The sequence below is a fragment of the Hypanus sabinus genome, chromosome 19, assembly GCF_030144855.1.
Source record: "Hypanus sabinus isolate sHypSab1 chromosome 19, sHypSab1.hap1, whole genome shotgun sequence".
Taxonomy (NCBI): domain Eukaryota; kingdom Metazoa; phylum Chordata; class Chondrichthyes; order Myliobatiformes; family Dasyatidae; genus Hypanus; species Hypanus sabinus.
Genome location: NC_082724.1, coordinates 18,022,160 through 18,035,551, shown reverse-complemented (window position 1 = coordinate 18,035,551; position 13,392 = coordinate 18,022,160). Strand labels below are relative to the sequence as shown.

General features: G+C 38.5%; 1 protein-coding gene across 2 annotated transcripts in view; it reads right to left on the bottom strand.

The window, feature by feature from the left end:
- Positions 1–3,365: 3,365 nt before the first annotated feature.
- Positions 3,366–13,392, bottom strand: part of hdac11 (histone deacetylase 11) — a 106,368-nt gene continuing 96,341 nt past the window's right edge. For both annotated transcript variants that reach the window (XM_059944106.1, XM_059944107.1), the window contains 2 exons: positions 6,433–6,611; positions 3,366–3,887 (listed from right to left, as the gene is read on the bottom strand). In XM_059944106.1, the coding sequence (XP_059800089.1) occupies positions 3,723–3,887; positions 6,433–6,611 (344 nt within the window). In that variant the 3' untranslated portion in view covers positions 3,366–3,722. The remainder of the gene's footprint in view (positions 3,888–6,432; positions 6,612–13,392) is intronic.

Below are 13,392 nucleotides of genomic sequence, written 5' to 3'. Positions count from 1 at the left end.
GTCCCACAATTCCATGGGTTGACATGACTTCTGGTTATGAGAAAATAAGTTTCTTTATTGTTTCACACTGATTTGCAAATGAGAATCTTCATAACACATGCAATGTATCAGCCTTCCAATGTTGTAATGCTAACTTGCCAAGAAACGTCTCTTAAATTTGATAATAAATTTAGGCAAACACCATCAATAGTTTAGCAATGATTTAATGCTTAGCTGATTGCTTATTTTCAGAAAAGGTATCTAAATCATTTTCTTTGTACTTAAGTAACATACAATGCTACTAAGTCTCCAATTGAAACAACATTACCTGTAGATTTGCTATATGAAGCTTTCTAAATCAATATTGATGGTATACCATTCTATACTGTTATAAATACATTTTACTGTAGCACAACAAATAGCAGTAAGATCAACAATTAATCATAGTTGTGGTTGACAGAAAAATATCACTCGTTATTTTATTAAACCAGCAGCACCTCCTCAACTGTGACAGGCTATGTACCCAAACTTTTAGAATTGACTGTTTAATTAATTACCCAAAGTCCCTCCCATTACTTTAATGGGAGACCAACACCACCAATTGTGCATCATTAATTTAGTGCTAACATTAGAATGCAATCAGGCCTTTTTGCTCATCTGAAATTGGCTTTGAAACTATTATCATGACATGATGCAACATTAAAATATGTTACAGAATTCACTGATCAATCAGTGATCATAAATACAATATCTTTCAGAATTACAGGAAATTTACTTTCCAGTACACTGCCATCGGTGTGTGGTTGTTGGGTGCAAATTGGCTGCCTTGTTTCCCACATAATAACAAAGAGGGACCACAGTTAAAAATACTGCATGAACTCTTTTGGGAGCCCTGGTAAGAATATGAATAATTCTTTCTAAATGCAAGTCTTTATCTCTTTGCAGCTGACAAAATGCAATATCTGGACTCGTTCTCAAAGCAAAAGAATACTTGACTCTGGATTAAAATAGATGGGTTGGATGATGCTCAATCGTAATTTGCTGTGCATTGCAAAAATTTAAATATCCTCATCCAGTAAAGGAATCATCCAGATTCCCCAAACTTCCCAGCAGTAAAAAGTGACTTTAAACCAAATGATGTTCATTTTATATTCAACTGAAATCAAAGTTTTAACAAAATATTTCCAAGTTATGTCATACTTGTTATAGAGGCAGCATTAGGCCATTTGGCCCATCGAGCCTGTTCCACCATTTCATCATGGCTGATTCATTTTCTTTTTCAGCCCCAATCTCCTGCCTGCTTCCCATAACCATCCACACATCAGCTCTTTAAAAGGGGGAAAATTGTTTTTACATAATGCTGTTGTGGTGAACTAGATATACCTGTCTGGACACGCCTCCCCCCCCCCCCACTGACTGCTCCTGTGGCTCCTCCCACGGACCCCAGTATAAAGGCGTTTGGAGCCTGGGACCTGCCCTCAGTCTCCAGGATGTAGTATGATGGTCAGTTGCTGCTTGTTCTTTCTTCCAGCCAATAAAAGCCTATATCTCGCCTCATGTCTCAGAGAGTTATTGATGGTGCATCAGCTGTTCACCACTTCAAGATATCTCAGAGTACTTTACAGTCAAAGTAGTATTTTGAAATATAATTGTTAATTTAATATAGTAAGCATGCAGCCAATTTGTACAAAACAAAGTCCCACAAACAAATATACAAAATTGTACTATGATCCGTTTTCTGTGATGTTGAGTGAGGGATAGATATTGGAGCCTCATGGTCAATCTCCTTGTCATGCTTTGAAACATTCCTCTGAAAGAGCAGATGGGACCATCCCATTCCAAAGATGTAATCTCCAAAAATGCCAGCCAAGATGGTTATGCTCAAACCCAGAACCCACAACCTTCTGACATGATTGCTACAAAATGCGATTTATAACCTAGATCATAAAATATGTTAAATATACCTCAAATGTGATGCAAAGTTTTTCAAAATATATTATTTTGTACTTTAACACAGTATTTAGTTATCTGATAGAGAATAAACAATTATATAGAATTATATTTATAAATGAAGTAGTAAAAGTGTCCAATGTGCAATTCATAACTCCCTTCAGGATAATTAAGTAATTTAAGATTCTTAAGTCTAGTGACTTCAAAATTTACATCAAATATATGGTAGGTAAGAGTAATGATGTGCAAGTTTAAAATTGCAGTCACATGCCCCTTTACACCTTAGTTCAACCAACTCTGAAAGATTTCAATCACATCATTCTCCAAACCAGAAGTCAATTCTATGAAATGATCAGGATACTTGTGAGCTTCTGCATAATAGCCCCATATCGGTCCCAATTTTCCGGGATCTACTGTAATCTTGAAAGATGCTCTATAAAGAAGACCCTGGCAGTTCTGCATACCTTTCTTCGATCTTAACAGCTTAGAGAATCATATTAACACTTTCTTGTCTTAAGAGCAAGAAAATCAATTATGAGCTTCATAGAGTAATGCACTGAGGATTCACAACTGACACATATTCATTCCATATAATTGATCCTGTGCCTGTTTATGGGAACCTTCCCAAATATTAATTCGATAAAATCATGCAGAGTTTTCAACATCATCTCCAGATTGTTTTCCCCTTTGGTGACTGGAAAGGACATAGATTTCAAGGTGCAGTCTACCGAGACAAATTTATAAAACTTTAAAGGGCAGATATTTCCCTTTTCCATGCTGAACAGCAAACCAACAATGGCAAGTTCACTACATATTAAACATTTGCTTGAATTTTCTTTCTATTATTTTGCTGACAGCTGCTTTTCAATTGAACAAAATTAGATTTTGATGGACCCAAACTGAATTTAATCCTCAAATTTGAGATTACTGATAAAATGCATCCAACAGAAATGAAGAATCAAATATGTATTCAGTGCCAGATGCGAATGAAGGAATCATGCTCCAATAGTGTTTAAAATGTGATTACTGAACTTAATTACTTAGTATTAATATATAGCGCAATTTTTGTAGGGCATATTAAAATATTACCCTATGTCAGAACACAATAATTTTTTTTAAAGTCTGAGAACAAGAAGCTAAGTATCTTACATTTAAAGGCACATTCCTTTACAAATAGATTGCTGGGCAATAAAATAGACTTTCAGTCTTCAGTAGCATTTTGATAAAAATTTCCAATATATTTCTGCAGTTAAACATTTCTTCTGATACATTCTATTACAACTGTAACAAAACTATTAATTTGAAACTGGTGCTCACCTTATATCACTATTTCCTCCAGTCTGAATATCAAGAAGGAAGGTTAATATCTAGATATAAATATCACACTGACACAAAACAGTGTTTCAAGCATAATAAAAACATAGTTTGTATCAGGGTGAGACAAAAACTCTCAATTTATTTTATTATGATAAAAGTTACATTTATATAGATCCTTCACAGAGCCAAGTATATTTTAGTATCTATTTTTTTTTACCAAAAAAAATCATGTCCTTATTGCACCAGAGAGGAATGTTCCTTTAAGATTTTAATAATTATAAACCTACTTGCATTTTTACTTTAATAATATTTATAACTCTCTTTAAGACAGATTATAGAACATTGCAACTTTAGTATTTAAATTATGTTTTTTTTCCCCACAAAACTAACTTTTTTTTTGCATTGACAGTGGTGGTGTTGTAGCTGATAAAAAGGTTCCACATTAGACATGCTAAGTCAATAGTCATCCAATCCTCCTAAATCAGCCTTTGGTCTATGAGTTGCAAACGATGCAAATTAAGAATAGAATCAGCTATGATCCGGGCTGTGGACCTTTGGTAGCCTCCAGATGTCACCATCAGGATGGGTATCTTATATTTGCGGGCTGCCTCAAAAATTGCTTCATCCCTTTTAATAATTCCCTAGAGAAAAAAAGAATTAATATTTAAATTACTACAACACAAAATTTTTTTAGTTTGTATCATTATTAATTATTTTTCCCCAAAGGCAAGGCAAAATGCAATTGCTATTATATCTTTTATGAGTATTATACTATTATTTCCAATAATGAATCAGATTTTTTTGTAAAGTCAAAATCATATTGAAATGGCCAAGATTAAATTATAGGATAATAAGCTCTTTAGCAAATATAAATTGATTTTGTAGTAGTGAAGCAGTAATTATTTTTTGTTAATTTGAACAGAAATCGGTATACTCATTTATCCACAAATCATAGACAAGCATAATTATTTAATAGTTAAAGAGATTTTAAGAACATATGCATCTGAATAAGTGGCATATGAAGCATTTATTTTAAAATGCTGTAACTTTCCTACGGATCATGTACATAGCGGTCAGTAGCAATTGTGGCAAATTCTAAGAACAAAACTAACTAAAAATGAGGAATGGATTCACAAAATTCATTTTAACTCTGGATAGGAAGAAATGTCAAATCATCATGATGTAATGCATAATACAAAAGCAGAAATTACATATATCACTTGCTTAAGCTAATGAAACACATGGAACAGATAATACTGAATTGAGAAAAATAGCTAAGTATAACAAAGTATTCCATTAGGTTTCTACAAGAAACAATGCTGGTGAATTTTAATTTAGAATGAAGAACAGTATAGCACTGGGCAGGCCATTTAGCCCATAATGTTGCGCTGATCTTGCGCTGAACAGTGTCCTGTTCCTGGGTATCATCTACATCCCTCCGTTCTCTTCATATTCATATGTCTAATTCCATCATTACCCCCCAGTACCCATTTCTGGCACCTAGCACTCTCTGCATAAAAAAACTTGCCTCATATGTCACCTTTATACTTACTCCCTCTAACTTTAAAAGCATGAACTCTGGTGTTTCACTTTTCTCTCCTGGGGAAGGTATCTGCCTACCGACCCAGTCTGTGCCTCTCACAATTAAAAAATAAACTCTATCTCATTTCCAGTACAAAATAATTCTTATTCCTTATCTGACACTGCAGAAAAATCAATAATAATAATAAAAAACATGATAAATATAAACACGTAAGATAGCTTCTACACATAGGTTGATTGTATGCCCATAAAATGATGTTAAGCACATGAGTGTCTGTATATCAGGTAACTGACAGGAAATGATAAAGTAGTGGGTGCAGGTGTTGATCAGCTTGGGGAAAGTAACTGTTTTTGAGTCTGGCATTGCTGCTATGTAGCCTCCACCCTGAAGGGAGAGGGGCAGACAGTCCACAGCAGGGTAGGTAGGATCCTTCATGATATTACTGGCCCTTTTCCAGGACCTTTCTGCATATGTGCCCTTGACAGCAGGTAGGCTGGTGCTGGGGATTCATTGGACAGTTTTGACGACCCGGTATAGAACTTTCCTGGCCGCCGTAGTGCAGCTTCCTGATCATGCAGTGATGCAGCACGTTAGGATGCTCTATCTGATGGATAGGGGAATCAAGGGATATGGGGACAAGGCAGGGACTGGGTATTGATAGTGAATGATCAGCCATGATCTCAGAATGGCTCGAGGGGCCGAATGGTCTACTTCTGCACCTATTGTCTATTGTCTACTGTGCATCTGCGCAAGGACTTGAGTGTTGACGTGCATGGGCCAGCTCTCTTCAGCCTCCTCAGAAAGTAGAGGCATCGGTGAGATTTCCTGACAGGATGTGGTCTGAGACCATGAGGATTTGTGCGAGATGTGCACTCCCAGGGGGTTGAAACTGCTTGCCATTTCCACGGCTGTGTTGCCGATGTAAAGAGGGGTGTAAGTGGTGCAAGGTTTCCTGAAAGTGGTGCAACTTCCTCACAGTTTGCACCCTCTAATCTCAGCCGCTTCCATAGTTTCTATCCTCTAATCTGGGCAGCTTCCTGGTAAACCTCTTCTGCACCATTTCCACATCCTTCCAATAATGAGATGACCAGAACTTCAAACAATACTCCCAAGCATTGTCTGGCTAAAGCTTTACATAGCTGCAAGCTGCAGTATGACCTCCTTACACTTTAACTCAATATCTCTGCCAATAAAGGGAAAAATTCCATACTCTTTCTTTACCAGTTTATCCAAATGTGTCACAACTTTCAGTGAACTATGGACCACTACCCCAAGATCCCTCTGTACCTCAATGCTTTTAAGTGGCTACCATTAACTGTATGCTTTCTCCTTTCATTTGACTCCAAATTATAACATCTCAAACTTGCAAGGATTAAACTCTACCTGCCACTTCTCTGCCCATATCTAAGTGATATATATCTTACTATATTCACTGGTGGTCCTTTACATTGTCTACATCTCCACCAATCTTGTTTTCATCTGCAAACTTGCTAGTCCACCCAACTACATGTGTCTGTGTTTAACTGGGCAGGGGTGTATTTCAACATATGGCATTTTTAAGGGATAACTTATTTTCAAAGTAGTTTCATTCATCTGCATGCAAAGTACAAACAGCTGGGCTCCCCTGAATTGATCTCACAAACCTGAGGTGAGACAGCCAGTCCTCCCAGCTGATCACCATCTAAGATGTCAGTGCCTGCATTGTACACAATGATGTCTGGAGTGACTTCATTCAATGCTTTTGCCACATGTGTTTTCACTTTCTGCAGATATTCTGAATCCTCCGTGTCCCATTCCAGCTCAATTTTCCACTTGATGGCTCCTGGTAACAATTCATGAATAAACTATTTTCAGCAATCAATCATTTCACATAGCTAACTCAAAACAAAATAAATCTTTTAACATTGTGGAAAACAATACAAATTAAAATTCCCAAACAGTTATTTAATACATTATTAACAAATGTACTTTATGATAGATTATTCACTTGAAAATGTTAGATCTCACAATGACAAATTATTTTTGATTAAAAATCATGCATGGATTTCAAAAGAATTAAATGTGCATAAAGTACTAATATGCATCATCAACGATTATAATTTATCTTCAATTAATTAATGCACAATTTTTTTTCTCAAACAATAAAATAAAGAATTTGACCACTAATATAAAGAACACTGATACTACAACTAACGTTCTCATTAGAAACAGGGATATTTAGTAAATTCAGCGGCAACTGAATGAACATTAAGACAAGAATGCCTTATTTGGCTGGCAGGGTACAACAAAAAATAATTCTGCATGGTAAAGTTGAAGCAAGTTAAAGAAATGATGAATGGAGAGGATCACAGAAATGCAGAACTGTATACCAAATTATTGCAAATAGCTGGCTCATCAAATGCCTGTCTCTTCCCTTTTTCTTTCTGTATATCAAAGTAGAGGATCTGATATACTATCTGCGTACCCTGTGCATAGTCTGTAATCTGCATATTATATGTAATGATTTTTAGACAGTTAATTTGGTTCCAATGGATTTATTACAAGGAGTTTTGCAGAAAATTGCTGACATGCAAGTGTCCGGAAGAAAGAAAAATCCACCCAAAAGACAGCAATAAATGCAGGGAATCACAGGATGTGAAAAGGTCTTCGTTAAGATTAACACTCGATATGATTATGGATTAACTCCGCTTTCCAATTCATCCCATAACTTTATATATTTCTTTAGCCCAATGAATGGTCTAACCAAAATCTAACTAACCAGATGAATGCCAAAGGACAGCAGAGTAGCGCAGCTAGGAAGACCGTAAGACGTAGAAGCAGAATTAGCCATTCGGATCATTGAGAATGCACCACTATTTAATATCCCTCTCAATCCCATTTTCCTGCCTTTTCCCTACAGAATTCGGCACTCTTACTAATCAATGACCTAGCCACCTCCACTTCAAATATGCTCAATGAATTGGCCGCCACAGATGCCTGTGGCAAAGAATTCCACAGATTCACCACCGCTGGCTAAAGAAATTCCTCCTCTTCTCTGTTCTAAAGAGACCAGACCTCCTCCTATTCTGAGGCTGTGACCTCTAGTCCTAGACTCTTCCACTACTGCAATATCCTCTCCACGACCACTCACTTGATCTAGTCCTTTCAGTACTTGGTAGGTTTCAATGAGATTTCCCCTCATTGTTCAAAACTCCAAAGCCATCAAACACTCCTTATATGTTAACTCTTTCATTTGCAGGAACCTCCTCTGGACCCTCCTTTTTTGGATATGGGGCTCATGATACTCCAAGTGCAGTTTGACTAATTCCTTATAATGTTTTAGCATTACATCCTTGCTTTTAAATATTCTAGTCCTCTCAAACTAAATGTTAACATTGCATTTACCTTCCTTATTACCGACTCAATCTGCAAGTTAACCTTTAGGGAATCTGGCACAAGGACTCCCAAGTCCTTCTACACTTCCGATTTTTGAATTTGCTCTCCATTTAGAAAATAGAATTTCCTTTATTCCTTCAAAGTGCATAACCATACACTTTCTTAAAATGTATTCCATCTCTTCTTCAAATTCCCTGCTTCCTCAACATTACCTGCCCTCTACCTATCTTCGTGCCATTCACAGACTTTGCCAGAAAGCCATCAATTCTGTCACACATTAACACATATTGAGAAAAGTAGAGGGCTTCACGCTAACCACTGTGGAATTCCACTAATCACTCGCAGCCAACCAGAAAAGGGCTCTTTATTCTCTCTCTTTACCTCCTGCCAGTCAGCCAATCCTCTATCTGTCCTGGAATACCACAGGCTCTTACTTTCTTCAGCAGCCTCATGAGCAGCACCTTGTCAGAGGCTTTCTGAAAATCCAGGTCAACATTTTGTCTATTATGGCTGTTAGTTCCTCAAAGAATTCCAATAGATTTGTCAGGCAAGATTTTCCCTTAAGGAAACTATGCAGCCTTTGGCCTGTTTTATCATGTGCCCCAAAGTACTCCGAATCCCCATCCTTAATAATGGACTCTAACATCTTGCCAACCACTGAAATCAGGCTAACTGGCCCATAATTTCCAGTCTTTTGCCTCCCTCCCTTCTTAATCAGTGGAGCAACATTTGCATTTTTCCAGTCATCCAGAACCATTCCAGCATTGAGTGATTCTTCAAATTCACTACTAATGCCTCCACAATCTCTTCAGCTACCGCTTTCAGAACTCTGGGATGTAATCCATCTGGTCTAGATGACATAACTACCTTCAGATCTTTCAGTTTCCCAAGCACCTTTTCCTTAGTAATAGTGACTACACTCACTTCTCCTCCGGACTCTCGAATTTCTGGCACACTGCTAGCATTTTCCACAATGATGACTGATTCATTCAGTTTGTCTGCTATTTCTTTGTTCCCCATTACCATCTCCTCAACATCATTTATCTGTGATCTGATGTTCATCATTACCTCACTTCTACTCTGTAAGTATCTGAAAAAACAATTTATTCTCTTTTAAATCATTGGCTAGTTTACCTTCATATTTCATCTTTTCTCTCATTGCATTTTAGTTGCCTTCTGTTGAATTTTGAAAGCTTTCAAAGTTTTTGCTAAAATGTATGCACTCTCTTTTGCTTTTATGCTGTCTTTGACTTCCTTTGTCAGCCACCGTGGCCTCATCCTCCCTTTACAATATTTATTCTTTGAGATGAAATAAACCTATGGCTTCTAAATTACTCCAGTATTTGGGGAGAATCAAAATGGGATTCGTGATTAGTGAAAATGGGTAGTTGACGGCTGGAGTGGACTCAATGGGCCGAAGGATTTGTTTCCATGCAATAGAAGTCTAAGACTCAAAGTTTCAGTACCTTATAAAGAAATTTTGCCTCATCACCACCTTGTGACTGTCTCTATATCCAATGACTATACTCCCAATTTCAAGGCTTCCACTCTAAGGAAGACCTGCCCTGGCAAGCTCCTTCAGAACTTCCTATACGTCAATGAGATCACATTTTCATTTTTCTAAACTCCATTTGTTCATTCCAGTTATACTTTTCTTGCTGGACAATTCCACCACCCCAGGAATCAATACCATGAATTTTTGTGCACTGCCTCCTAAACAAGTATATCCTTCCTTAAATAAGGAACCCAGGCCTACACACAGTTTCACAAGGGCTGGTAAAATTGCATCAAGACTTCTTTACACTTGTACTTGTAACTATAATTGCATGTTCCACCAGAAGATGTAACATCGCATTTTTATTTTGGTGTACAAGTTCACTCGCATCTCCCTGTATACCAGCATTTAATAGGCTAAATAGTCACACCATTTAGGTAATAGGCTGAAACGAGTTAGCAGTGAATCCAGAAGACCTGCCAGCTAATGATAAACTACAAAGAGGTATCTTCTAGACATTTGTGCCTGTGCAATGCAAGATGGATATCAGGAACATGTTGAAGATCAGATGATTCAATTCTCTTTTCCGAAAGACATACCAAGCCTAAGAGAGTTCCATGAATTGTTGAACTCTCTTAGTCAGTGATGCCCCTCAGATTTGTAATAGCCAGCCAGTAATCATCAGAAACTGGTTTAATAGCACAGGCATGTGTTGTGAAATCTGTTGTTTTGCAGCAGTACAGTGGGATACACTATCAACTAAAATCATAAAAATATATATGTATTCCTCCTTGATGGTAGATATGAGAAGACAGCAGGTCCTAGGTGATGTGGTCCTTCACGATGGAGCTGCCAGAGTTTGAAACTCTCTGCAGCTTTTTCTGATCCTGCGCAGTGGCCCTTCTTCACCAAACACTGATGCAACTAGTTAAGAGTCCTCTCCACAGTACATTGGTAGGAATTTGCTAGTCTTTGGTGACAAGCCCAATCTCTTCAAAGTCCTAATGAATATAGTCACTGTCGTGTCTCCTTTGTAACTGCATCAACATGTTGGGCCTAAGGTAGAACTTCAGAGATGTTGGCACTTAGTAACTTGAAATTGCTCACCCTTTCCACTGCCAGTCCCTCGATGAGGACTGATGTGTGTTTCCTCAACTTCTTCCTGAAGTTCACAAACAATTTTTTGGTCTTACTGATGTTGAGTGCAAGGTTGTTGTTGCTACACCACTCAACCAGCTGATCTATCTCACTCCTGTGCTCCTCCTCATCAGCAGCTCCTGCAGCCAAACTGGTGCCAAACGCATTGCTTCATAAGCTTTCCTTTGGTACACTGGTGAGGCTGAGAGTGGGATCCTGACAACTGGGCATCTCAGGATCTCCAAACCTTCCACCCAGGCTTGTGATGATGATCACCCATTGTTCTTAGAAACAGATGGATGAAGGGCAGCTTTATTCTCCCCTTCAATGCTTCATAAAAGGCATTGAGCTCATCTGTGATGAAGAAGAAGAAAGCCCTTAACTCCGAGTGGAGTCATCAGGATGCCATCATGATGGTGTTTTTTTAAGCAGGCTTTCTCGTTTTTATGAGGCCGAGTTGCTAGCTTGATGCTCAACCCAGTACAGATGGAAAGCGTGCAAGGGGGCCGGCAGGATTCGAACTCGAGAGTCTTCATTCCGAAGTCCAGCGCTGATGCCACTACCCCACCACATACTCCACCAGCCGCTGAAGCATCACATACATTCATATTATGTTTCATCTTTAAGAAGTACTAGCCTGCAACCCCTACCAGAGCTAATGTGCATCCGATTCAGTCCTATTCAATCAGAATTGTTTTTTTCCCCAATCTTAAAATAGCCTTTCATAGGTTGTACCTGGAATTCTTGTATATTTCTGGATCACTGGTCTTGAATGCTACAGATCTAGCCCTCAGCAGAGTATGATTCTCATTGTTCATCTATGGCTTTTGGTTTGGGTATGTCCTGTATGTTCTCAAAGGCACACACAAGTCACGATGATGTCAGAGACAACTGTGATGTATTCAATCAGATTCAAAGATGAATCCCTGAATATTGTCCAGTCCACTGATTCAAAGCTGTCCTGTAAGTGCTCATCTGTCTCCCTTGACCATACTTCTGTGGTTCTTTCTGCTGGTGCTGTGGTCCTCAATCTCTGCCTTTATGCTGGGGGTAGAAGTACAACCAGGTGATTGGACTTTCCAAAGTGCAGTGTGGGATGGCATGGTTAGCGACCCTGATAGTGTTTCCAATCTTCACTTAGAAGGCAGGTTTAGAAAATAATTTGTTTTATTTTCTTCTTTACCTCCATGTACATATGCGTTTGGCAATTGAATAAAACCAACTTTATACTTAAAACTCCATCTTAACATTTTTAGCTTTTTAAATTTTTATTTTGTTTTAGTCAAATACACTTTGAATTAGCGAATAACCTTTTGACAGTAGGAACTGTTAGAAAGTTACAGGCGGTATCTTAAGTCTCTATCCCACAGCCTAAATACTGTACAGAACACACCATGAAGAGATGTGTCAGCAATGTTTAATGAAGATGCAGACCTTGTGTGGGGCCCACTACAAGGCATGGGTTGGAATCACTGCAAATTATTTTCTCAATTTTTCTATTCTTCTTGCCAAAGTAGATAATCTCACATATTTCACATTACTCTCTTCAGTCTTCTTCTTGCTCATCATCTACCCTGTCTATATTTCCTTCAAAACTTGTTATACTCTCCTCGTAGCTTTCTATTCCACTTTGCTTTGAATTGAATGCACACTTAAAAATATTACATTTCACTCTTATATCTCAATCATTAATACAGATTGTAAATAAATGATTCCCCCAGGACAGACCCCCTAATGTACCTTATTAGTTACAGCTTACTAGCTTGAAATGACCCATTTATCCCCTTTCGTTGTCCCCCATTTGTTAACCAATCATCCATCTGTTAATATATTGCCCTCATTCCCATGAGCCATATCTTGCATAGTACGCTTTTAGGCGGTAACCTTACAGGGGCCTTTATAAAAATCCAAATACATTATGTACAGCAGCATTCCACCTGCTTTCAGAAGACCACTTTCCTCCCAGTACCTAAAAAAAAATTAAGATGCCTGAACAATGACTGCACTGTGGCTCTGAGTTGCATCACCCTGAAAAGCCTGGGGAGGCTGGTCATTACACACATTTAACTGCACTTTCCCAGTCAACTTTGAGGCACTACAATTCACCAAGCCCCAAAACAGATCTGCAGTGGGTGGCATCTCCCTGGCCCTACACTCATCTCTGGAGCACTTGGATAGTAACGACAGATCATTGTTTAATGACTACAGCTCCAATACTACAATTCCAAGCAAACTCATCATCAATACGAGATCCTACCGCCAAACACATCCTTAACCCTCCCCCCCAACCTGTTTCCCACAGGGATCACACTCTCCGTGATAGCCTTGTCCATTCCCCCCTCCGGACACATACCCCTGAAACACACCTGCCCATTCACCTCCTTCCTCATCTACATTCAGGGCCTCAAACTGTTCACACGTGTTACTGACGTGGCCTCCTCTACATCAGTGAGACCTGACCTGGATTGGAGGGGCTGTTCTGTCTGGCACCTTGGTTCTTTTTGCAACAGGCAGGATTTCCAGGTGACTAACCATTTTAGTCCCATTCAGTATTCTCATATATATTGGTCCACGGCCTCTGCTACTGCCACGACAA